This window comes from Mus caroli, chromosome 14 (assembly GCF_900094665.2).
Source record: "Mus caroli chromosome 14, CAROLI_EIJ_v1.1, whole genome shotgun sequence".
Classification (NCBI taxonomy): domain Eukaryota; kingdom Metazoa; phylum Chordata; class Mammalia; order Rodentia; family Muridae; genus Mus; species Mus caroli.
Window position 1 is genome coordinate 5,590,974 of NC_034583.1, and position 27,430 is coordinate 5,618,403.

Sequence of the window (27,430 nt, forward strand, 5' to 3'; positions counted from 1 at the left end):
AGAGAGAGAGAGAGAGAGAGAGAGAGAGAGAGAGAGAGAGAGAGAGAGAGAGAGAGAGAGAGAGAGAGAGAGAGAGATTGTTCCATTGTAATGAGTGGCTTAATTCACCAAGTGGATATAATAATTTGAAATTTGCTGCATCTACTCAAAAAGCTTTAACACACATTGAACAAAACTGAACAGACATGCAAGGAAAGCAAAGCTAAGGCGATCGCCAGAGTTTGGTTTGACTAAATTACTGACAGGAAATCAGCAGTGAAGGCTGAGGAGTCCTTAACTGGCTCAGTGCTTATCTGATGTGTACAAAGCCCTAGGTCCCGTTATATGCCCTCACACAGTGTGTGTGGTCCTGTATACCTGTGAGCCAGCAATAGTGTAGGACGAGCAGAACATAGGATCCTGTGCTGGCAGGAATGGTGGACGCCTTGGGGACCCATGGATATCAAAGAGCTGTGATGGGGTTGAAGAACAAGAGGGCTGTGCTGTCCCAAACAAGACAATGAAAAGGAAAGGGGCCAATCTTAATGATTGGCTTTAAAGCTCCACACTCCTTGCTAACTTAGCGGAGGGGCTGAGATGCTGTGGGTTATCCCTGGTGTCCTCAGTGGTTTTCTGGATAAATTCTGAGGTGGGCCATGCAGAGAAAGCCAAAGTTCAGGCCTTTCGTTGAGACTTAACTGAAAAGGAGTCTAAGCCCAGCTTCAATGCTTACTCAGACTTGGAAGGATTTTCTCCATGATGAGCCTCAGTTTCTCTGTCTATACAGTGGGATTCCAAACAATGCATGAGGCTTTTATAAAACTTATGCTAGGTACTGTGATTGTAGAAGACAAGTGGCCGACTGGAAAAGAACTAACTTTCTAGAAAGGAAGACATGATATAAACAGATGAACAGGAAAGCCATGTACTATATCATGCAGAGTCTTATTTTATGATGAAAACAGGAGAGAGAAGAAGAGGAGGAAGAAGCATTAAGACACTGAAGAGAGTCAAGGAAGGCTTTCCCACAGGTATGGGGACATTCTTAGTAAGCTGGGTGGGCAGGAGGGCACAAGGCTCTGAGGTAGCCTGTACTTCTCTAACACCCAAGGAGGAGGCCAATGTGGCTGTAGCAGTACTCACGAGAATGCAGAGAGGTTACCATAGCAACAGCCAGGGCGTAGCTCTGAGTGAGGTGGAGGGTCACTGGATGTTTTCTAGCACTTGAGGGATAGGACCAAATTTAAAAAGAAAATTTTAGGGGATGGAATAGGCTATAGGGAGGCAAAGAATGTGCGAGAGGTTATGAGGCAAGAGTAACAAGAGGGGAAAAGTAAGGGAGGCTTGGAGTCCAGCACATAGGAGTGGAAATGAGGAGCCAGAGTCAGGGTTTGGCTTGGAAACAGAGTAGAAGGGATTTGATGATGGGCTGTGTTCCTGGTTAAAAAGTGTGCGAGTGATGTTCAGCATGACTTTAGGGCTGTAGGTCTGAACACATGACTGAAGGGAGGGGCAGTCTGTTAACATGGGATGAGGGGCCTTTTACTTCCTGTAGGGCTGTTTCAGAGATAAAATGGGGAGAGAGATGTGAAGTACTCGACCTTGAACTTCCACATGTGGAGGGACAGAAGGGTGATGAGAAGCCAAAAACTACCTGGAGTGCTTAATTCTCACACACTCACTATGCTAATGCTCAAAATCAAAAGAAACAGTGTTGAGTTGAACTCGCTGGCATTTAGAAACCACTCTGTAGAATTATTCTGGATGGCCCAGTAGCTCATTCATGAAACCACAGCATCCAATCAAGATTCCCCAAGACTTCTGACTGTCTGCTCACATGCTAAAGCAGCTATAACCCAAGTCTCAGCTGTGTAACTTCAAGGCTCTCCCCTCACTATTTAAGCTGTGACTTTACTCTGACTTCCATGCTATAGGGCTTAACATCCTTACTACCTGTGTTTAAGTGGAAAAAAATGTTCACAAACATTGTGCATGTTCATGTATATCTCATGCATGTGTGTTTGAGGTGTGTGGGCCTCTAGAGTTCGGATATTACCCCTGGATATATCATTTCTCAGGTGTTGTCCTTTTTTTATTTTTTGAGACAAGTTCTCAGTAGCCTGCAGCTCACCAAGGAGGCTGGCTGCAAGTTCCTGAGACCGTGCTGTCTCTCTCACCCCAGTACTGAGATTACCACAGTGTGTCACTTCACCAAGCCTGGTTTTGTGGATATTGGTAATGACCTCAGTCTTTGTCCCTGCATGGCAAATCCTTTATAAAATGGGTCATCTCCCCCAGCTCCCAACAGAAATGCTTTTACTGTTCCTGACTCATTCCTTATGCAGCTAAGGCCATTTGTCCCAGTTTGGGCCATGTTGTTTCTGACTTGATGTTAGTGGATCCTTTGTCTACTCTTTGAGGCTGTTCTAGATTCTCTTGGTATATTCTTGGCAGGGAGCAATTTTTGAATGGCATCCTAGTGCTTCAATCATTGGGGAGCCTGATGGATATGCGCTAAGTATCTCCTCCACCATTCATACTGTGAAGGTAACCTAGAATGTGCTAGCACACCCACCAGCGAGTCCACAGAGAGGTTCCTGAATGTAAGTCATGTAGAGCTCTCTCTACAGAGCACATGAGGAGAATGTGAGAAGCTGGGCTTTGTTCAATGCAGAGAATAACACTGTGTTGAATATCTGCTTGGGAGTGACTGATAGTGTTTGGAAAGGGGTTCGAAGAAATCTGGCCTGCAGGCTGAGGCACTAACTCCACCAAGGACGTTATAAAGGTCATGTGAGGATGGTGCTTCTGTTCACTGATATCCTCTGGTCAGCTTCCTCCCCCATCTCTCATTCCCCACCTTCTTCTGCTTACTCACCCTCTGCTTCCTCTAATAGATATTTACTGTTTCTGAGTCAATGCTGTGGGAAAGATGGAGGATATTTCCTCAAATACTACAGGAGCCTGAAGATCAAACCTCAATTCTTTTTATCTGGAAACCAGGACTACATAGCTTGGAAAGAGAAGGGGTATTGGAGGAAAAAAAAATGTTCTTTATATTTCAGAAAAATGTACCGGGAGTGTGATAGGAAGGAGGAAAAACTGACCTCAAAAACACCCCTGAGTATGCATGTAGTATTTTGTGTTGACACACGTATGTGTTCATGTGCAGGTACTACTGTGTGTGTGTGTGTGTGTGTGTGTGTGTGCAAGAGGTATCTTCCTCAATCACTCTCCAGATTATTTTTTGAGACAGCTTTTTACATTGAACTTGGAGCTCTCCCAACTGACTAGACTAGTTGCCCAGTAAGCTCCAGGAATCCACCTGTTTCTGCTTGCCCAGTGTTGGGATTACAGATGAATACTGCTTCATGTAACGGTTTCTGTGGAGCCACAGTCTGCCAAATTATCTTTTAAGATGTGATCATGTTGCAAAGCAAGCAATCAAACTCATACTTGCACAATGAGCACTTTATTGATATGGATATTTCCTCAATACAAGTTTGTTTTTTTTTTTTTTTTTTTGACATGGTTTGAGCATTCAGCTCAGGTTGACTTTTGAACTTGTGCCTTAGTCATATGATAAGATACCAAGTGAAATAAAGAAAACCTGGCTATACTCACTAGTGATGGCTGAGTACAGACTAAGTGTTAAGTAGCTGGTATCTTTCCTCACAGGCTTCTCACACTTCAGTCCCACCTCTGGCTTTGGGAATAGCCTGGTTTCAACAATACCATGTGTAACTTCTACAGGTTTAAGTCACGGGTGGCGTTCAGGGAGTGGTATCCAGCTTGTGAGCAGCCTTTGAAAGGCATCACAGGCAGCCACTGACCACATGATGTGGGCTCTGCAAGGATGTCCACTTGCTGTCCTGGTTGTTCCCTTAGACGTCTTGCAGGCTTCTTTTCGACTGGCACCTATGGCTGGCTAGCACTGGGTGTGGGGCTTCTTACTTCCATAGACTTCCAGGCCACATATGCAATCTTGAGTTTTCAAGAGGGTGGAGGGAAGTTTCCTAGTCACTTGAAGGTCATGGAGAATGACAGCCAGTCCACAAATGGCACTTCAGAGCATTTGACAAAGAGCCCAGTTTCTTCTGCTGTCTAGACTCTTCCCTCTTCATAATTATACTGCCCTGCTCCTCTGCAAAGAATCACATCTTAAAAGATAATTTAGCAGGTGGTGGCTCCACAGAAAACCAGTCATTCACAACCCTTTTGGTTAAAAAATAAAAAAACAGAAAAAACCAAAACAAAACAATGCTTTGCTCTGTAAAGTGAAACCACATTTCCCTATTCTTTTTGCTGTGCGTGAAGCTACTCAACTGATTATTCATGCAAACCTTCACAGAATGAAGGCCACACATACTCCATTTTGGAGGGTTATTATTTCAGTCAACCTGACATCACTTTTGACCTAGTTAGGCACTTGTTTAAACTTCATGAAGGTGGTTGTCCACACAGGTGAGAGGGAGGGACTCCTGGAGGCCTCTGGCAGGAACACAGAATCCAAAAGACCTCTCCAAGCACAAACCCCAGCATGCTGTGTTCAGCATGTTTTAACTGTTTTGAGGGAGTCTGCTTAGAGGTAGTGGGAAGTTATTCTCTTGATGGTATAAATGGAGACGCAGTAACTGTAGCTGAAGAAGCCTATGGGAACTGTCAATGCCATGGTCTTTAATTGCTGCTAGCAGGCACCTCCCAGCTCCTGCCACACAGTTCTCCAAATCCCTTTGGGTTTTGCTTAATTCATTTCTGCACTTCTAGAGATCCAAAACTGAGCCTTATATATGCCAGGCAAGTGATCTGTCCCCGAGGTATGTTCCCCTCTTCTGTTCTATTGCTGCCTCTGGAAATGAATGTACCCATATTTCAGATTGGGAAAGAAACACTTACCCAGAGTGCTTCATGTTTTGAGGCTTATCCATTCGGACAGCAAGTTTGATTTTGAGGTCTTGATCGGGGCAGTTTTTGGAGACTGTCATTTTGTGCCACTCAGATTGTTTGGGGCTATTTGGGGTGGGATGGAGGATAACCTGCAAGGAGAAAGCATACATTTCTGTCAGGAGACAGAAGCAGCACTCAGTCATGCTTGTTAGAGTCAGACACCTTGATGTGAAGCCATGCAACACTAGCCCATGCTCCATTGCTGAGACTGCTCCTTCATGAACTGTGGCTGGTTGAGATCACACAGTCACATCGATGGGACAAAATGCCCTCTGCCTTCTTTCTTTTTCCTCACTGGCTAAGTCTGTAGGAGCGAGGACCGTGATGTCATGGTGACATCATGGTGATATCATGGTCCTACTTTTGTTTTTCTGAAATTCAGAAGCAGTAGAGTAACCTAAGAGAGAGAACATTGTCCATCTCCCATTAACCATGTCAGTTATTGAGACGAGATGTGTTTTTAATAGACAGCTCTTAGCTACTCCTTCCTTTTCCATTTCTACAGTTTCACATTGCAAGAAGAGAAACACCTCAAAGCCTGTGGGGGATGGTAGAATAATGGGAAATGAGAGATGTAGATAGGGCAGGAGTCAATGTTGGGTCCCATTTGGGTCAGGGGTCAGTAGCACCTGGACTGGGACTTTTCTCTTCCAGCTCCTCATTGTGCTTTGGGTCGAAGAAGCTCCAAGTAGCCTCCATCTACCCCTGGAAAATGCCTTTTGGCAGCATGTCAGACACACTTTACTGGGTGCCACCTTAACTCTAGGGTTTGGAGGGTGGGGCAAAGCTAGGAGGATACCGAGGGCTCCATCACACTCCACTACTGGAAAGTAGTTTTGATCAAATAGCCCAATACAGCATGCTAGAATTTTATGTTGTATCTGTTACTTGACATAAGAGGAACCTACAGGTGATTTAAAGACTATGAGAAGACATGTGAGTACAGCGCCAATGTACATAATGGATGGAGCACCTGGGATTTGCGACCTGCAGGGCCTCCCGGCAGCAGTCCCAGAGGGGGCTGAGTGACAGTGACACAAGTGGTGTTACTCAGCTATCTTTAGGGACAGGTGCCAAACCAGAGAGCTACAGGGCTCTATTACCCCATGCCTGACATTCTGACTGACAGTCCCTTTGAACTGAAGGCACAATGCTACCAGGCCAGGGACTGGTCCCAGTGTTTCCTTGCTATTTGCCAGGACTCAGCTTGCTAATGAAATCTGCAAGCTAGTTCTGAGAGTGGTGTCTAGAGAATTCTTTGAAACATTTTTAAAGTTTACTTATTTATTATTTATGTGAGTGTGTGACTACGTGACTGTGTGTTCTACAATGTGTGTAGTGTGTGTGTATGTGTGTATAGTACATATGTATGAGTGTATAGTGTGTGAGTATGTATGTGTGTAAGGTATGCATAATGTGTGTATGTGTGGTGTGTATATATAGTGTATGTATACGTGCATAGTGTGTGTGGTGTGTATGTGTGTGTGGTGTGTATGTGTGTAGTGTGAGTAATGTGTGTTTTCTGTATATATGTGTATGTGGGGGTTATGTATGTGTATGTATGTGTGTAGTGAGTATAATGTGTGTGTATGTGTGTGTGCATGCATAGGTTAGAAAAAACAGTGCAGAACTCAGTTCTCCCACTCTGTGGGATCTGAGGCTTGACATCTGGGTGTCACACTTGGTATTAAGTGCCTGACGGTCCATCTCACTGGTCTCTGCAGTGGAGTTTTGTAACTCCAAATGCATCTTTGTCCTTGTTTGGAGACAGAGGGAAGGGAGCTATCCATCCAGCTGTGTCCTCAGTCAGACTGGTGGGAGAGAGGGTCAGGAGGAGCATGCTGGCAAGAGCACCATGACCAGGCCAGTGGCAAGAAAGGCCTTGGCTTCCTTATGTTCCTGTTGGCCTGGTAAAGTCATAGCTGGAGCAGCACCCTGTACACGGAGAGCTTGTTAACAGCCCTCCACCACATAGATCCCGGTTCAATTCCCACTGGCAATATGGTGTCCATTCAAAATGCAGATGGCCACTTCCTCACTGGCCACTCCACAGAGCCTTCTATTGGGCTCCTTTGCATTCGCTCTCTGGAATTACAGGGTGGATGGAGAGATGGGGTTCTTCTGTCTCCATTTTCAGCCCTCCAAGTTCAAGATGGGCTAGAGTCCCCCTCCTGTGTGTCAGCACCTTGGGAGGGCAAGGGACCTTCTAAATGTGTGGGAGCCACAGGGTGAGTTCTCATCTTACCTGGGTATCCCAGGCTGCAGACTGAGCACTCTGTTTTCTTTGCTGAAGCCATATGTGATGTGCTTTGCTGTGTGGATGTGAACTGGCAGCCACAACCCAGCCCCTCAGGAGGCTGCTTGTAAGCCATCAGGGCTTCTCCTCAGGCTGGGGCTGCCACGCCCTGGCTTTTTATCAGGCTGATTTCTGGCCTGGGCCTATCTCTCTTTCCCTATCTGTTTGAATCTCCTGAGAATGGCATCCCCACTTCACAGAGGGACCACCTCTTGCTGTGTGCTTTCCTCCCAGGACTTAGGCAGAACAATTCCCACACTGTGCTGTAACTTCTGGCTTTGATGCCTGTGTCCTGTAATGTTGCAGATGAGAGCTTTCTTCCTGAGTTTGCTCCCGTTTACCCTGTCTGCAGCAGTAATGGTCAGACCCAGCAGGCCTATCACTGTGCCTGTTCTATTAAAAAGGGTATATACTCATATATAATCATATATACCATGATCTCTCTGAGTCTCTTGTTCACTTAGATAGGATTCATTTGGTTAAAACTGTGGAAAAATGTGTAAATCCTTCCCACATAGACACACTGGAGCTGGAACTGGAGGTGAGGGCAGGCCTGGGTGGTGGCAACCTCTCCCTACCCTCAAGGAATTCTTTCTTTCTTTCTTCCTTTCTTCCTTTCTTCCTTTCTTCCTTTCTTCCTTTCTTCCTTCCTTCCTTCCTTCCTTCCTCTCTTTCTCTCTCTTTCAAGTATATTAAAAAAGATTCATTTTTTTAAGAAAAATTTGATGTACAGGAGACATAAATCAGGTGAATACGTGAAATATGGCTAAAGGGACGAAGCTAACCCCAGGTCCCTGGAGAAAGGTTCTGCTCAGCTTGGTAGAGTTGTCTCAATAGAGCACTCTATATGATCTACTGAATGGCTGAACTTGAAAAAGATGGTGCCACCATGTCCCCCAGTTGTACCTTCAGAGCTATCACCTGCAGAGGGCACCAGCCCAACAGAACATGGCCAGTCAGCAGAGGGCCAGGCTGACCTACATTAGGAAGCAGAGAGTTCCTGAAGCATGAAGGAAGAAAAAGTGAACGTCTAGGCACCTAGATGCAAGTATCTGTGTGAAGAGCAACAAGCTCTAGGCCTCCATCACCCCAGCAGAGCCCTGCCATATTTATTTCTCCACAGGGGCAATGCAGCTGAAGATGACTGGTGAGATGCCTATATTCCTTTTCTGGCAAGTTACTTTATCCTTTATCATGTGGGCTTCATGAGTTTCTGACTTGGGAACACTTATGAAGTCCCTGAAGGGCTGAGCCTAATAACATCCCTAGCTCAGCATCCTAGGGGCTGGTAATTGGGGTTGCTGGGCTCTCTGTGCCTCAGTAACTGAATGCATGTGGTGGGTGTGTTTAGCACTGGCTAAGAAGGGAGAGTCTTTCTGGACAGGAGCACACTGTAGCCTGCTTTACTCTGTTATCTCTTCCTGATGTATATGTATATGTATGTGTATGTGTATGTGTATGTGTATGTGTATGTGTATGTGTATGTGTATGTGTATGTGTATGTGTATGTGTATGTGTATGTGTATGTGTATATGTNTGTGTATGTGTATGTGTATGTGTATGTGTATGTGTATGTGTATGTGTATGTGTATGTGTATGTGTATGTGTATGTGTATATGTATATGTATCTCTCTCTCATATATGATGTATATCTCATATATGATGTATATGTATGTATATATTCATTTTACACCTAACTATGTGTGACATCTTAGCGCATTGCATTGTGGCCTGTTTCCAGGGCAGTAAAGAGGACTTTGCTTGTGGTTATTAATGGATCAGTCGCTTGGTTCACTGATACCCAGGCTTGTGGGTCTGCCTCCAACAACAGGTCTCGAACCTACCATTAACAAAATATTCTCCACATTGGGGTAATCAGAACACTTCAATTATTTATATTCTGAATGTCCCTGTTAAAACATGGATTGATTTATTTTTACTCCTCTTTTATCTTATTATGTTGATTTTAATGTTGTCAGGAGCTTAGGCAGTTTAATACCAATGAATTTAGTTAAGCTAGTCAGCAGCATTGCACATCTTTGCTATAAATAATGTCTGAGTGTGTGGTTCAGGAGTCTCCCCAGCCTGTCTTCTGAATCACACTTGCTCTCCAGAGTTTATGGAGGAGACCCTGTGGCTCAGAGAGGTTGAGAAACTGGCTCAAGGTCTCACAGCTAACAGCATAATCCAGAACGTAGTTCCAAATGTCTGCCCCTCAGTACTTATAGAGCTGCATCTTCATGACTTTGGGGCAGAAAGGTAACAGCAGATACCCCTGTCTGTGCTCTGTCCGGAGGCCCTTGCCGCACTCACCCGCCCGAGTTCCTTGTCTTCCAAGGCCAGGACACCAGTGCTCTCTGTGAATAGCTTTACTTTAACAGCTGGCAGCGCATGGGTTGTGGAGAAGTCGCCTTGAGTGCCCCAGCTGTGGAGAGAATATTAGAGTCAGTGTAGACAGGCACCCCTCAACAACGGGTAGTTCTCTGTCTCCCCAAGAAGAGCAAATGCAGGGTTAACCCAAGGCAGAGCAGACTGTCACACCCACTCCCAGTGCCCCCAAAGCTGCCAGAGCAACGGAAAGTGTTGATTAACTTGTAAGATGGGAAAAAAAAAAAAAAAAAAAAAAGAGGCAGATGCTCTCGAAGCTGCCATGGGCCTTCCCAGAGTGCCTTGCAGTCAGCACTGGAGGAAATCAGAATTTCCCACTGTTGCTCCCTTCTCAGCAAACAGCAGCACACATTCGCCAGCCTTTCAACTCAGCCCTGGAAAGCCAGCTTCATGGATAGTGGAATTTTGGACCTTGAGACTATGCTAACTCCTGACCTTACAGAGAGACTTGGGTGGGGATACATGGGTCACAGGTTGGAACTACTCTCCAGGAAAAGTGGAAAACAGGACTGAGTGGAGCTCCACCTACAAGAAGGTCTGCAGAAGTACAGGGGTGCTCTTCCCTGTTCATGATTTCGGTAGCCAAGTCTCAGCCACAGAAGAGAATCTGTTTTACTCAGCATGTGGGTGGAGCAAAGGGCGTGGCTCACATTGGGACGTGGCCTCTCAGTTGTGCTTTCTTTACTCACCAGCATCATGCTCAGAGACCACCCCCACTCCACCACCATCCCCGCCCCGCCTCCATCCATTACGTAGTTGCAAATGGAGTACCTTGTGGACCTGCTGTGATATGCACTGAGCCTGTCTTACCCTTCCATGTCACTCCAAGCACTGTTAAAAGGCACAACCCTGACCCTTCCCTAGGTCCTCCTTCTCACCTGCTTCCTTCATGGGTCTTCTGCCTTTGCCACCTCTGGTCTGCTTGTCATTTTGATCTCACAGTCTAAGCTGGGTCCAGGTATCAACCTGTCTTCAGTACAGCAGGCATTGCAACCCCCAGTGATGTGAGGTTAACCGACACAGCCCTGTTTGGTTTTGGTTCTTTTAGCTCTGTGAGCACCAGGTCTCTGCTGTTCATTTATATCCCAGCCCTTAGAACTTAGCATGGTGCTTCATACATAGGAGGCATGGAATAAATATTTTTGAATGAATAAATAATGCCAAATATATGTTCTTTTACAGGGCCAGAAAATAGTACAGACAACAGCTTTCATCTACAGATTGTTTTTGCATTATGTGATCAATTTCCCATACCGTCAGGCATTTGCTAACATCTAAATTTATTGCCTACAGTGTTACATTGTATAAATACATTGAGGCTTACATAACTATTAGTCTATTATAGCAAACAAGTTGGTTAGAGGGTACTTTAAGAATTTGCCTCTGATTATTTTCTAGATTAAAGACTTAGATGGGAGATGATTCTTCCTCAGGGAACACCTTTATTACTTATGTACAGTGGTGAACATACTCAAGGTCTGTGATACCTACTCCACAGGCGTTTTATGTAAAAAGAACAACCATCCTACATCTGGAGTTGAGTATAAACCAAGGGTACTGTTGTAACTTCGCACAGGACATTGCTTCTATGGCCTATTTGGGCATTATTGTTTTATGAGTAGTCTTTAAAAGGATTTCTATATTTTGGTTTCATGTGTACGAGTTCTTTGCTTGCATGTAAGCATGTGCACTGCGGATGTGTTTGGGGCATACACAAGCCAGAAGAGAGAGTTGGGTCCTTGAGAACTGTGTTAAGGATGGTTGTGAGCTGCCACGGAGTGCTGGGAAGTGAACCTGGGTCCTCTGCTAGAACAATGGGTTTCTGGAATGATGATCTATCTCTTCAGCCCTCAGGGGTATTTGTTTGACTATTAGGGTATGTCACATTTTACTCTGTGTCTTATGTCTGCTTTTGTTTCTTCTTTCATAAAACTGTAGAAACACGACTGCTAGTCTCAGTTTTGTACTTCACAAAGTAAATTCCATGCACTAAACTAAGAGGAACTGTGAGCTTAGGAAGAGTGGGTAGATCACCAGAGTAGTGGGAAGGAAGGACCTGGGTCTGGAAGATCAACGTGTGTGAAGCCGCTGCTGCTTCAGCCTTCCCAGGAGCTCGATTTCAGGCCTGTCCCACCTGTGCAGCTGGAGCTGCCTGGGCCATAGGGACATCCTAGGCTGTTTAGTAGAAAGCAACCCAGTTTTCCTGGACTTCTGAAGCTCCCCAAGGATGCCTTGCTCATTGGTGTGTAAAATAACCCAGACTGGGGGGCAGCAAGGTGCTTAAGAGACCCAGAAGCTGAATAACCAAATAAGCCATTAGAGTCAACTGCTTTCCTACTGGGAGTTTTGACTCACATCAAGTAGTCAGGTCACAGATGAACCCCAATTTATTTATCAGGCTTTAAAAATAATAACCTGGCCCAGTGAAGCAGGGGAAATAAAAGATTCTATTCTAACCAAGACTAGCTACATGATCTTCAGGGAGAAGTCTCTCTCTCTCTCTCTCTCTCTCTCTCTCTCTCTCTCTCTCTCTCTCTCTTTCTCTCGTGCATGCACACACACTCACAAACATACAGAGCCAAGCGCAGACAGAGACACATATACACATGCACACATAGGCACACAAATAGACACACACATACACACACACAGAGGCACACATGGATAGACTCTAGACACACAAGCATAAACATGTTTAAAATAATGTGAAAACATCAAGGATTTTTTTTCCTCAGTACTTTCTCTGCCCCACTCTGTTGGGGGACTTCATTTCACAAATACTTTCACAGATAAAAATCACCATGAACTGCAAGATGGCCACAGGAGAAGACTAAAGCAAAATATGCCCTTCCTGAGCCAAAGGCACTGCAGATTCCTTGCCCCAGGCCTCTGAAGCCAGCACTAAGTGAATCGCCCTGGGGTGGCAGATGGCTGTGCAGTGAGTATAGGCTATCCCAGGCTGTTGACAGGAAACTTCTGTGCTTCCTAAAGGAAGGATTGGGTTCAGTGAAGGCTACTGCAGGCTCCTTCCTATCATGGAGGATTAATTCTCAGGCCCTTCTTAGAATTATGAAAATGTCTACTTTTTGTCTTTTTCCAGCGTGTGCAAGGACTGGCTTTTTTATTATAATTGGTACCCAGACAGCCCCATGCATGTTACCTATTTTAGAAGCACTATAAATTATATTTACATATTATCTTTTTTAAAAACCTGCTAGATAATCTATGAAGTGTCTACACTTATGAACCCATAGTCACATAGATTCTGTACTGCATGCTACAACACTCATAGGAAGTAAATGGCAGTCTAATTACACATGGTTATGTCCCATCCTCCCTTCGATTCTCCACATACATTCTTGGGTACTTTAATCAATTATCCCTGCATCTTTGGGGAAGCTCCATTTGGAGACTCCTGGGATTTTGAGTCACCTTGAAGTGGCTCAGTTTCTTCCTCTGTAACTATGGGTTCATAAGTGTAGACATTTCACAGGATAGTTTACAGGCTTTTAAAAAACTGATATGCAAATATAACTCATAATGCTTCTAAATAGATAATCTGGCTAGCATGGAGCTGCCTAGGTACCAATTATGATAAAGGAGCCAGTTCTTGCCAGAGCTGGATAAAGACAAAGGGTAGACATTTTCATACTCCACCCACCACAGGATAGAGGCATAGGTCTGAGAATTAGGCCTTCTTGATAGGAGACAGCCTGCAGTAGCCGTCACTGACTCGCCCTTGCTGAGCTTTAGCCTTGGATTTATTGCCCATGTTTAATGTACTTTTCCACAATGCTATATTTGACACATGGACAAATTAGCTGGTGGAGATGTGTTATAAACTTTTGTGTTTTAGTGGACCATGCATCAATAAATAAGTCTATTTCTCTTTGCTGTGTTTTCTCTGCCCTTTTCTCTTGCTGTGCAATTGACTATAGCTGCTAAGATGAAAACCTTTTAAAAGCTTCCCAGAATGAAAATACCACTGCACTCTTATTTGGAAAGACCAGAGGCTGATAATATTTATCAAGCCAAGGTTAGAAGGTTAACTGATTGACTTCCATCTGCACACAAGGTAGATAAAATTCAATGGGTAAGGCGTCCTTTCTCTGTGAGTCTGTTACCAATGACACCATAGTGACCTGTTCAGTTAGCTTGCAAAAAATGATAAGGCCACCAATTACAGAGGGCTTATGTTTGCCAAGACCCTTGCCTAGTACTTTGTATGGATCAGCACATTTAAGCGTCCTGATAGATCACCCCAGTTGCATCACAATTTTATAGATAGGGAAAGTTACACTTGAGGATGTTATGTAATTGCACCAGAATATCAGGCCACTTCCAATAGAGGATTTAAACTCTTGAGGGTTTTTTCCCTCAAATCCGCACTATTGAACCCAAAGGCCTCTATCTCTCAGGCACTCTTAATGCATTAATGCCCCATGGTCTGACAGGTACATCTGTGTCTTCCTCTGCACACACTGAGGTGTTAGGAGGAAAGTGACATTTTCAGTACATCCTATTGCCTGCACCAAGAACAGTGGTAAGTCAACTACTACAAATACATTTTTGATTTTTAACTAGAAAGGAAGGAGCAATGGGCTGGGAAGCATCACCTTGTATGTTCAGGGGCTGTGGAGATGAGTCAGAAGGTAACCTGTAGAAACCTCCTTTACCTGGGTCTTCATCTCCTGTAGGAGATGGCAGTGTTTTGGAGCACAGTGACTGAGTGCCTATGATGTCAGGCAGCATGCAGAGCATAGCATATGACAGCTCTTTGGGGAGCCGGGCATGGGTGCTTGTAGGTCAAACAATGGTTGGCTCACACAGCTAAGGGCTGGAAGGAACACAGATACCAGTGACAGCAAGATTAGACAGTTACACCAGCACATACTGAAGACTGTAGAAAAGCTGTCTCCTGTAGTTGTACTTCCATATGAAAGCTTGTGTGGTGGGACACCCACTCAAGTCCTTCTGTAGGGAGGCACAAGAGTCTAACTTGGAAGACAACCAAGGTGAGTCATTCCTAAGCTCCACAGTTTAGGGCCGGTGACTAATTAATTCTTCTTTGGGGACATGATTTTTAAGTATCCAATTGCAGGCAAATTACCACCATATCAGGCCTGTTAGGTACAGCATCAGTAGGCTATTTCCCCATGGGTGCCATGTTCTCCTTGGGGAGAGTCCAGATGAAAATGTGATTGAGATTCTATTTTACTACAGTCAGAAGGGTATCAGCATCAGCAAAGAACAACAGCCACTGAGGATTGGGGGATAGAGGACTCCTGCACACTATTGCTTAGAATGTAAGTCAGTGTAGACCCTAGAGAAATCAGGGTTGGACTTTCTCCAAACAAACATCACAGGACCTAGTGTTAGCATAAACCTGAAGGACCCCAAGTCCTTAATGTAAGGACACATCTATGTTTACTACTGTACTCTTCAGAGTAGCCAAGATATGGAACCAGCTTAGATGCCTGTTAGCAAAATAAAGAAAATACCTGTAGTAGAAACATAGGGCCCCCAATGGAGGAGCTAGAGAAAGTACTCAGGAGCTGAAGGGGTCTGTAACCCTATAGGTGGAACAACAACATGAACTAACCAGTACCCCCAGAGCTTGTGTCTCTAACTGCATATGTAGCAGAAGATGGCCTAGTCGGCCATCATTGGGAAGAGACACCCCTAGGTCTTGCAAACTTTATATGCCTCAGTACAGGGGAAAGCCAGGGTCAAGAAGTCAGAGTGGGTGGGTAGGGGAGCAGGACGGGGAGAGGGGAGGGTATAGGGAACTTTTGGGATAGCATTTGAAATGTAAATAAAGAAAATATTTAATAAAATAAAAAAAGAAAAAAAAAGAAAGAAAAAAGAAGCCAAATTAAAAAAAAGAAAAAGAAATACATATAGTAGAATTCTAAGTCAGCCATAAAAAAAGAATGAAATTATATCACTTGGAGGAAAATGGATAGAACTGAGATTATCATGTAAAGCAAAATATTCCAAGATCATAAACATGAATACCATATTTCTTTCATATGCATAATCTCTGTGTATGTGTGTGTGTTGGTGAGAGAGAGAGAGACAGAGACAGAGACAGAGACATGAAAGTAGAAGGTGAGAGGAGAGGTAAGAATCTAAAAGGTAGAAGGGGAACAAGAGAGGCTAAGGGAGAAAATTATATATATGATACATATACATACAGGAGCAGGTACATATGTACATGTATGATACATGTATAATATATTATACAAATATGTGTATAAAACCAGTTGGGATATAAGTAAAGCACATAAATAAAAAATAATAATACGGAGAGCAGTACTGACCCCAGAAGGTTAGTGAAGGGATTTACAGGAGAGAGATAATGAACATACTATGTTTAAGTCAATAGTGTGTGTGCGAAGTGCACAAAGCCTTCACTTTAAGGATGCAGGACAAGGGTTGCTAAGCCGTGGTTAAGGGTCAGTTCCAACTGTTTACTTGCTTATGTGTATATAGCTCATGAACCAAAAATGGTTTTTACATATTCAAGAATTCTTCTGTGTATGCATATGTGTGTTATATGTTCACGTGTTGTATGTATGAACACCTGTGTGATGGCTAGAGGAAGATGAAGTTCCAGCTATCTTCCCATCTCCACACACCCCATCTCATTGTGGGAACTTATTAGAGGTATATGTGGTTAGTGGACATGCTCAGCTTTTTACCTGGATTTGAATTCTGGTCCTCATGCTTACCCAGCTGGTGGTCTTACTAAGTCCACTATTCACAATTGTAAATGACCAAAAACAATTAAATAAGAATACTATTTTGTGATACATGAGGACTCCATTGAAATTCAAGTTTTAAAGCATAACAGCAGGTTTATTAGCACATACCTATGCTTATTCACTACAGGGTGTCCAAGGCTGCTCTTGTATCATAGTTAAGTAGCTATGGCACAGATCACGTGACCCATGAGCCTGCAATATGTCCTCTTGGACCTTACTGAAAAGCCAAGCCCTATGAGGGGTGGAGTTGCCTGCTCATCAATAGAACCATGTTTATCTTCATCAGTACCTTAAAGGTGTTCTCACCTAGCACACCCACAAGAGCAACTCTAAATGAACACTTGCCAGGACAGCTCAGCCCATGCCGAGCTAATCTACCATCCTCCATTCCTCATGGAGTGCACTGGAAGATCAGACTCTGGGATGTAATGTGTCAGCTGCATAAGCTTGAGGACCAGGATCCAAATCCAGGTAAAAACCTAAGCATGGCCCCTAACCACATATACCTGTAATACGCAATACCTGTAATACCAGCAATGTGAGAAGTGAGGCTAGAGATGGAAGACAACTGGAACTTGCTTGCTAGTCAGCCTAGCAGAAAACATCCAGCCAGTGTAGTAAAGGCTCTGTCTCATGGAAATAAGGCAGCAAGTACTGGAGCAGGATACCCTTCCTCTTTCACTAGCCTCCACCCGTGCACGCACAGGCATGTCTATGCACACAGCACATTTCAGACACATGGTACCCAAATGCTGCTTCAGATCAACCTGGACCTGCTGACTCACTTGCTCACACTACATTATTACTAATATCTAGCAAGAAGCACGAGTAGCAGACAATTCATATTTTAGGGGGCAGGAGTGACTCTAAAGTCACAGCACATTACTCCTGCAAATGTACTGCATGGGGCCGCTGCTTTGAAAATGGACACTTTGATCTAGGAAGAAAGGCAGTGCAGGGTGGGGAGGGTTCCCCAGTAAAGCAACCTCGTACTGTGTGTTTGCCAAGAGCATCTGCTCCATCTCAGCCACATCTCTGTTTACTATTTAAAGCCTCTTATTTGCAGAAACCTCTTTAGACCATATGTTATCAACAAATGTTGCTAATCAAATACACACAGTAATTTTCATTAGAATTTCCCCCACATGAACAACAACAACAAAAAAAAACCCCACATTTGCCACAAAGGGAATATACCTCCCCAAATGACAGCAAACATCCACTACGAACCTTTGACAACAGTAATATTTACGAATGCACATGTAAGCCAAGAACATACCTATGCCAGGCATATAAAGACCCTCGGGGAACTGGATTTTGTGCAGGGAGGTGTGGGGGCTGAGGGTGGGGGTGGGGTGATGTCATTAGTTGCCATGGTGATGCTCAGCATAAGGCCATAATTCATGCCACAGAGATTAGATTTCATTTATTCAAGGTATATGGCTCATGAGGGCTGGGTGTTAAATCAGTGTAGTTCATAAAATTACCTGGGCTTTAACAAGAGGGGAGTATCATTCTGAGGAATAAAAGTACCCTGGTCCTGAAATTACCTGGGCTTTAACAAGAGGGGAGTATCATCATTCTGAGGAATAAAAGTACCCTGGCCCTGTTGCTAAGAGGGAATGTTAGTAACTGCCTGGAGGCAACTGCATTAAAATCTTTTGGCCTGCCTTTCAGCTGATTGTGTGATAACTTACTCCAAGCAAATCAATTGTGCCATCATAGTGTGTCCCGTGGGGACTAATTGATAGGATGGATTTAGGGCCTTTGGAATACTAGGAAAGCTAATCCTAATTTACATAGAGAAGGTGAGAGTTCCGTCCACGGCCACATTGTTGGGAGGTGGAAAGATGAAAGCTTTTTTTTTTTTTGCTTTGCCTCCTTGGCATTTCCCTTGCAGGGTCTCCTCTCTCAGGATCTGAGACTTACTGTACCCAAGCATCAGTGTGAACTTGGCTCCCTTACTTCTGTTCTTCTAAGACTTTCACTGGCTTAACCAATCAGACTGTGCCAACCACTCACACATCTGTCTTGTTTTGTCCTTCAGACCTCTTGTGGACAGTGTGCTCATTGCTAGGAAGAAGAAAGCAGTGAAGGAGGGGTTCAGAGTGCTGGGTGGAGGGCAGGTCAGCAGAAGCCTTAACAGCTGGCTTTAATTCTGGCCTCATTTCTCTTGGTCTTTTTGGGCTTGACTGAAGATTGGCAAGGGCAAGGTCTCCATCTGTTTCCTTCATCTCTGAATTCCCAGCACCTAGCACAGTGCCCTTCATGCAGGCATACTCACAAACATCAGGACTGGGAACTCAGTCACTAGCGGTAAATCCACCATACGTGTAAATATATGGGTAGGATTGAAGGTATGAGCAAAATATAACAATACTCAGCTACCAATTGGATTCCTTTGGCATGGTTGCTGGGGTAAGAAAATCAACAAGCTCCCTAAGTGCAGAGACCGAGCCCACCCTTCCTACTGTGGTAATGCCAATCCTGAGTTCTGTGCCCAGTGCCTAGGGATCACTGAATTAGTACCCATGTGACCAAGGCTGGAGGAGATAGTATACAGAACACTGCAAATACAGGAGACCTCACTAACAAGTGACTCAGCTGACTGCTTACTATACAATAGGAAAGGCACTACTAATTTTGTGAAAAACAAACAAACGAACAACCCAAGTGCCTGGGTATTTGATTGCTAGAGTTTTTATTTTGATTCCTTTTTAGTTAAAGTTTCTATCTATGCTACTATTAAATATCTCATCTTACCTATATCAACACTTCTCCACCACAGAAGTTACAACAAATGCTTTGGAAGCTGAAACTAGTATATGATGAAAATGCACTGAATATGTCAACTATCGAAGGCTATTGCTCAGCAGTGTGGTATACTACGACTTCCTGATGGCTTTCCCTCAAAATCATGGGACTGCCTGAGCCATAGAGTTCATCACTATTTCTGAGCATCTTGAGAAAGAACTACATATCAATAGCCCAGGCACTGGTGGCCTGCCACAACTTGAGTGTCATTTCTGAGTGCGTATTGAGTGCATGCATGCTGCTTTCACACTGCTATGAAGTTGAAAACAGAGGCAACTTATCTTACAATGGGACTTAGAATTCTGAGTATGGGGATAGCATTTGAAATGTAAATGAAGAAAATACCTAATTAAAAAAAATAAATTAAAAAAAACTAAAAAAAAAGAATTCTGAATATGAACATTATAGTTAGGAATGCCTAGTCTGATAATTCCAACTTACCTGCCCTGTGTCTGGTTCTTAAGCTTTGTCTGTCTCTTTATGAAAAGGTTTTCCACAAGTTTGTCTTAGTATCACTTGCAATTCCTCCTGGAAGCAAAGTTTGGTAATGTATTGGGGACAAGGAACTCAGTGCAAGCCCTGCTCCAACACAACTTCTGTCCCTAGCTGCCACCTCATCCTCCTCTCCCTTCTCCCTCAAGCCCTGAGTCTCTGAAGCTACAGTCAGGGTCAGAGCTTGCTGGCTTGCTGGCTTGTTATGGACCCAGAGCTCTGTGCTGATGCTCAGAGGAGTTGCTGAATATTTTGTTCAGCCTTTTCTCTTGTGAGGCTGAGAAGGATGCTTGAGTTTCTCACACGCCACACTGGAAACCACAAGTTCCACCCAGCGTGGGTATCATGAAACTGTCTCCAGCTTTGAGAACTTAGGTCACATTGCTTACTCCCTGTAGGTTAACTCATGGGAAAGAACTTAGGTGGTCAACCTAAAATCCAAATTCCCCAAGGTCAGAGCAAAGAAGCAGGTTAGTATGGGATGTGTGGGATAAGTAAGTCAATATTGTGAAGGAAAAGGTAGAATTGAGAGAGAGAGAGACTCCACAGCCTCCTGCAACTCCTTGGAGATTCCTGATCTGCCTCACAAGGCATTAGATCTAAGATGGCTCTTGACACACTAGTGAGACAGCAAAAAAGAACAGAGGTTAGGGCAGTGGCCACTTCCCCCATCTTTAAGGAAATCCTCACAGGCGACAATATTCCCCTCATTCCTTCTTAGTAACCACATCAGGCATGGCTTTCATTGGAGCATGGTGATGGTGTGGGGAGATAGGATTGGCCAAGGACTTAGGGGTTTGGGATTGGTTCAAACACTCTATATAAGCTTATGGACTAGGCAATAAACTCAGATCTGTACCCTGATGCTGACCTCCAGAGTAAGATTTCCTGGTATTTGTCAAATGACTTCATTGCTGCTCATCCCCCAACTTTGGTCCTGTTCTCCTAGTGGGGAAGAACAGTTGTATGGTCATGATCTGGACCACAGAGAGTGTTTTTACCATTGGTAATGACTGCTTCTCCTTGCTAGTTCAGGGAACTCCTGTTAATTGCTTCCCTGTAAACATGCTTGTGTTAAGTAAGTACTTACTAGGAAGAGAGAGAGAGAGAGAGAGAGAGAGAGAGAGAGAGAGAGAGAGAGAGAGAGAGAGAGGATGCATTCTGCAAGTAGCAGAGGCCAAGAAGTCAGACATAATTTTCTCCTCTTGATGTATCAGACAGCCACTCCCTTATGCATTCCTAACACTGGTTATTTTCCTAAGATGGCTTTTGTAAACTGAGCTAGTTATCATGGCTGCAGCCTGTAATTACTGGAAATAACTGGAAGATTCCACAGTTAGCTGTGGAATCCAGAAAACTCAAGGCAATACAAAGCTCACTCTGTAACAAGTTAGGTCAAGAGGGCATGGCTTCCTGAGAATTATAAATGCACCTTGACTAGTCTGTTTTAACAAGCAAAGCAGGAAAAGCAAAAAGGAGGGATGGGGACCCAGGAAATTTCTTCAGCCTTAGCTCTTTTTTACACATGAGGTGCAAAGCCAGAAGGTCCTATCTCTATCAGAAACCAGACAAATTTGTTAACCTCAACTCTCAGTTTTTATGTCTGAGATCATCTACTTTGCCTTGCCTATCTGCTGGTCCCACAGACAAATGAGAGAAACACTTAATACATATGTAAGTGCTTGTGCATAGATGTATAAACACATTTATGATTCAAGGTGGTTACCATTTTCCATGGATTACAGAACCAAGAGTGCAGAGTATGGAGTCTGGTAACTTGGGTCTATACTCAGCTGCCTCATTTTATTGCACGGCTTACTTTTCTTCTCTGTTGGATGAATTAGTTTTCTTCACTGACAAATTATCTACTGAATCAAATTATTATCAGGGGGTTTAGTCTATGGTTGTTTTATCCTGTGCATTTGGACAGGACATCATGGTGGGGAAAAGTGTGGCAAAGGGGGTTTTCACTTCATGGGAAAGAGAAAGAACAGGGAGGGAGGGAAAAAGAGATGAGGAGGGAGAGGAAGTGAGAGGAAGAGAGGGAGGAGGAAAGGAGAGGGAGAAGGAGATAGATGGAGAAAGGCAGAGACTCCCAGAACATGAACCCAGAGACCTACTTCCTCCAGCTACACCCTGTTTTCCAAAATTTGTCAAAACAAAAGCACCAGCTGGAAACAAGCATTGATCACACAAGCTTGTGTGTGTGTGTGTGTGTGTGTGTGTGTGTGGTGTGGTGTGTATTTCATATTTAAGCCATAACTTCTGTAAACAAGGGTGTTTATGGATATCTCTCTGAACTTTCTCTTACTTGGATTAGATGAAGAAATGCTTCCCAGATCTATTCTCAACAAAACGTTCATATTTATTCTCAACAAAACATTCATAACAAAGATTGTGGTGACAATCAGTTAGTGGCATCTCAAAGGTATGCAATGAGCAAGTGCAAGAGCTACCTGTCAAGAGACACAGAACAGCAAGGTATGAGCGAACCTTACAAATCTTCCCAAACCATCTGAGCTTCTGTTTTTTCTCTGAGCAAAGTAAAATTGGGGTTTGAAGTTACCCCAAGTTTTAGCAGTGAAGGCAAGGTCATGAGTCTCAGAACCATCTCCTTTTCTACAATGTCTACCCTGAGCACCTGAATGCTTTCCCTTAGCACCAACTCTCTTACCTACCTTTGATGGGCTTTTCTGAAGTGGATCTGGGGTAGATCAAGATTACTGTTCAGAGAATTTCACACTTTCTTGGCTTCTCCAAAAGACACACTTCCTTCCTCCTCCCTGAATGTCAGCTCTGTCCATCTGGATGCTACCTTGTTCTCTTTCTGGCTGACCATGCACATCCCTGCACTGTGCCCTTGCCATTATCTTTGTTGGCTTTCTTGGGCCATGGAGAATCAGCGGTGATACAAACATGGTCATTACATGCGCTTGAAAAGTGGACTTGTTTCCCTGTGCTCGTTGCCACAATAAACAAAGCTTCTTCCAGATAGCTGCTGGCCCCACAGACTTGATTCAGAATGGACTATTTAGTTAAGATTTGGGATCAACAGAAATCAAGGAGCCAAAGCTAGCCAAGTTCACAAACTGAAGCAGAGCAAGCCAGCTGAACCTATCTTGGATCAATTGACCTCAACCAATTGAAAAATAAGCAAATGCAGATAATGGCCATGTCTTTAAAGGGGTAGTTTGTTACATAGAAATAGCTCATTGATACAGTCCTCTCTCTGATACTTAATCATGCCATCCTGTGTGCTGGCTAGTCTTATGTCAACTTGACATACAAACTGAGTTATCTGAAAGGATCTGGCATTTTCTTAATTAGTGATTAGTGGAGAAGGGCCCAGCTCATTGTGGGTGGTATTATTCTTGGTAGTCCTGGGTTCTACAAAAAGCAGAGTGAGCAAGCCATAAGGATCAATCCAGTAAGAAGCACCCATGCACAGTCTTTGCATCATTTCCTGCCTCCAGGTGTCTGTCCTGCTTGAGTATCCTGACTTCCTTTGATAGAGAACTGTGATATGGAAGCATATGCTGAACACCCCCACCCCCAAGTTGCTTTGGTCATGGTGTTTCATCACAGCAATAGTAATCCTAATTGAGACATCTTGCTTCCATTCTATGCTCTGTAGATTGGTCTGGGTTGCCTCCATGAGAAAAACACATCCCATAGAATCCAGACACATCATAAGGTCCCTTCACTGTGATACAAATCTCTGGTATCCACTCAAGGAACATCCACATAAAAAATGTTGTATTCAAAATGGCTTCTCTGTTTTATAATGTGGTAGAGTTGACCACCATATAAGAACTAGATTGCAGCCTGACTACCCAGTTAAGGGTGCCTCAAGTACTGTGGAGGTTCCCTAAGTGTATTGACACCATCCAGCGCTAAGACAAGTAACTAGGGTCTCTCAAACCTCAGGGTCCAGAGCTCACATAGGAACCTAGTCACAGTAAAGACATTCATAACCAATCCTCCTACATGAAAGCAATAAGCACAGCATCACACATGGGACCCCAATATCTATCTATGGTTTTGTCCAAATAAAGGCCCAGGTAGAGGTAGATACACAGAGATGAAGCCCCTGGGAAGTACAGAACTGGCCATTCAGGACTTGGGCTGATCTCCAAACATCCTGCCTCATTTCATGAGACTTCCAAGTTGCCTCTGATGGAGGGAATTGTGGGAGTTTAGCACAATAAAAAGAGTCAACAAATATTACTCATGAAAGCTCTCAATATCCATGGTCTTGGTTCTCAGGAAAAAGACAAGACTAATAGATTGGATGGGGAAACAGGATCCATCCTGATGCTTTCAAGAAACACATCTCATCATTAAGTACAGACATCACCTTAAAATAAAACAGTGGAAGAGGATACTCCATGCAAATGGACACAGGAAGCAAGCTGAAGGGGCCATTTTAATATTGGACAGAGTATCTTGACACAACCCACATGTCTCAGTTGGTCAAAAGTCAGCCAAAGTTGTCCTTGACTCATGAAGTATGCCCAAATATCCCAGAGGAAGCCATGCTGAAAAAACAGCCAGACTAAGAAGGGTGCTCTGGCTTCATGTCATTTTCTGTCTCACAATATTGTGACCAACAGATATGAGAAGGGGGAACAGAGGGGAAGGGAAGGGACTGGAGAGGGAACAGAACATGGCAAGTAAAAAAGTCATTTGTTGGGAATCAAGATCCTGTTCCCACTTGTATTTTATACCCTCCTCACATAATTTCCAGGCTATGAAACCAGCAGCTCTATGCATTCTGTGCACCGCCCCCTGGCTTCACCTCTGAACAACTTCACATTCTGAACAACTTTCCCATTACACTTCAGCTTTCTCCCCCCTAAAGAAAAATGTGTGCCTACAAAAAAATTTTTTTTTTGCCTAAAACTCTTCTTTCTCTCTCCAAGCTGACTACCATAGCTTTGACTCCTGTTCATTATGAGCACAATAAAATCAAGTTTATTCTTCCCATCAACCATCCAAGAAAACTCACAGAATTGTGGTCATTAGTCTCATCACTTTAAGCAGAGGATGATAATTTTATTACCAATTATGGTCATTTGTACATTTTTATGAATATTTGCATCATTAAAGATTCAATATGTGTCTAACATGAGAATTCAGAGCTGTTTGGGCAGACCTTTCCCACCTCCTTCTGCTTGTGTCAGGCACAATGTTAATGATATTTAGGGTGTTGAAGGAGTCTCTCCTTTATTAACAGAGGGTGGCATAAAATAGAGCTGTATCTCTGAGTGAGAGAATGAGAAAAAAAAGTCCAAGAAAAATCTGATGAGTGGGGCAAGGGTCTGACTGATGTATACTTAGCCTTTCTGCAGCAATGGGATTGAGGGAAAGTTGGACTTGCAATCACTATTTTCCATGGAGAATCATATTGTCATTTGGATGTCATGTCTAAGGGCCTTGGCTTGATAGGTCTATAGTGATGGATCATGTTACAGTGTGTCTGAGATGTGTTTCTATATCTGTGCACAGTATTAACAGAAACTATATCCTATAGACAGAGTTCAGCACTACACACATCTCCTTTTGACTCCTTGCAACAACTTTGTGTCATAGGTCTGACTGTTCTTTACATGCTAATTAACATTTCTCAGTGTCATAGATTATCATGATGCATGGTCTGTAGATTGTTATGATCCTTAAATTTTATTAAAATGGAGTAAAATTGGTCTCATTTTATAAGAAAAATGCGTGTTTTACTTAAATGTCCCTTTAACACTAAAATAGTAAAATCCTACAGGAAAAATGAGGCAGTGAGCAGCATTCCTCCATGGCTTCTACTTACTGAGTTGGAGGCCAGGCTAGATGGAGCTTTCAGGGACAGGATAACCCCAGGGCTGCTCCAGGGTCAACATGGAGGTCAGAAGAGGGACAAGCATATGCTCCATGCTGGGATCTCCACTCAGCCATGGTGTTTCCTGACGTCTACAATGTGTATTTTATCTTTTTCTTTTGGTTCTGACATGGGGCTTTCCATGCAGCTTATATGGGAAATCAGGTCTTCTCCTATTCCTTTCTGTATCCAATTCTTTATTGATTTTCCATATTTTCCAATATTATGATACCCTGGTAACTCCAGGAAAAGATGTACTGTTACATCTTTAATATTATTAATGTGACTGGATTGTCTACCATGTATAAGACATAATAATGTTAAGAGGAAGTGCGTTATGTATACCTTACAGTTTCTCTCCTAGTTCATTTGAGAAATGGAGTAATCAGCTGAATAATTAAATCATTCCACAGAGTACCTTAACAGTTTAATATAGTTCCAGAAATGTCCCAAGGGTGCCTCCAATGAGCTGATAAATGAATGGTAGAGATAATGAGCACTGTGGCTCAGAGGAGAGCAGGATGGATGCAGTGGTGGTGGATAGTGTGGGAATCCATCACCATGACACAACTCCAGCGGGTGGTAAGGATGGATATAATGGAAGCAATGAGTATGGAAAGGGAATTTCACCAGATGCATAATAGAAGTATTCCAGGAAGCCACTGAGCATCCTTCAGGACTCTCCCTTTGCTTTTAGGATAATCTCAAGCTTTGCACTCAGTTTTTGAACCAGTAATCATGTATCAAGTACCTCCTGTGATTAGAGTTATTACAGACGTGGGTGCTGCTCTCATAGAACATATTGTCTGGTACAGAAGCTTCAGAGGGAACTAGGTGTGCACCATCCGATCCAAAAGAAGAGGAGCAATGGGAACATAGAAGGTCATAGGAGAACATAGGTCATAGGAGAACATAGAAGGTCATAGAAGAACATAGAAGAATATGGGGGGGGGGGACTAAAACCTCAACATTCTTAGCCAACAGGAACATTCAAATCAAAACCACGTTGAGATTCCATGTTACTCTAGCTAAATGGTCAACATTGAAGAAACAAACCAAGAAGCTGAGAATGGGGTGGGGTGGGATGGGGTGGGGGAAGGAACCCTAATACATCAGTGGGTGGTAAGAATGTTGTTTCTATAGCCGGAATGGAAATTAGTGGAGTTCTTCAAAAGACTAAAATTGGAACTACTACTCCTGCATAAAGACCAGCATGCATCATAGTCAACACAACACAGAGGTGGGCTGGAGAGATGGCTCAGCAGTTAAGAGCACTGACTGCTTTCCTAGAGGACCCATGTTCAAGTCCCAGCACCTAGATGGTAGCTCACATAACACAGAGGTATTCAAACCTCCATGACTGCTACATAGGTGTTCACAATAGCCATTATATGGACTCAATCCAGGTGTCCATCAGACACACACACACACACACACACACACTTGCCCATATACACTACACATACACTACACACACACACACAAATGTATGCACACACATACACACACACACACACTTGCACATATGCACTACATATACACTACACATACACACATTTGCACATATACAGTACAAATATACCACACATGCATGTATGCACACACATATACACNATATACCACACATGCATGTATGCACACACATATACACTTGCACATATACACTACATATACACTACACATACACACATTTGCACATATACAGTACAAATATACCACACATGCATGTATGCACACACATATACACTTGCACATATACACTACATATACACTACACATACACACATTTGCACATATACAGTACACATACACCACACTACACATACATACACTTGCACATATACACTACACATATACTACACTACACTACACACACAC

The 27,430-nt window shown here is 43.5% G+C and overlaps 1 protein-coding gene across 25 annotated transcripts in view; it reads right to left on the reverse strand.

Moving 5' to 3' along the window:
* The window catches only part of Cadps (calcium dependent secretion activator), a 442,533-nt gene that overhangs the window by 165,574 nt on the left and 249,529 nt on the right, over window positions 1–27,430 (reverse strand). For all 25 annotated transcript variants that reach the window (XM_021182627.2, XM_029468964.1, XM_029468977.1 and 22 more), the window contains exons 7-8: window positions 9,536–9,647; window positions 4,876–5,015 (exon numbers count right to left, since the gene is read on the reverse strand). In XM_021182627.2, the coding sequence (XP_021038286.1) occupies window positions 4,876–5,015; window positions 9,536–9,647 (252 nt within the window). The remainder of the gene's footprint in view (window positions 1–4,875; window positions 5,016–9,535; window positions 9,648–27,430) is intronic.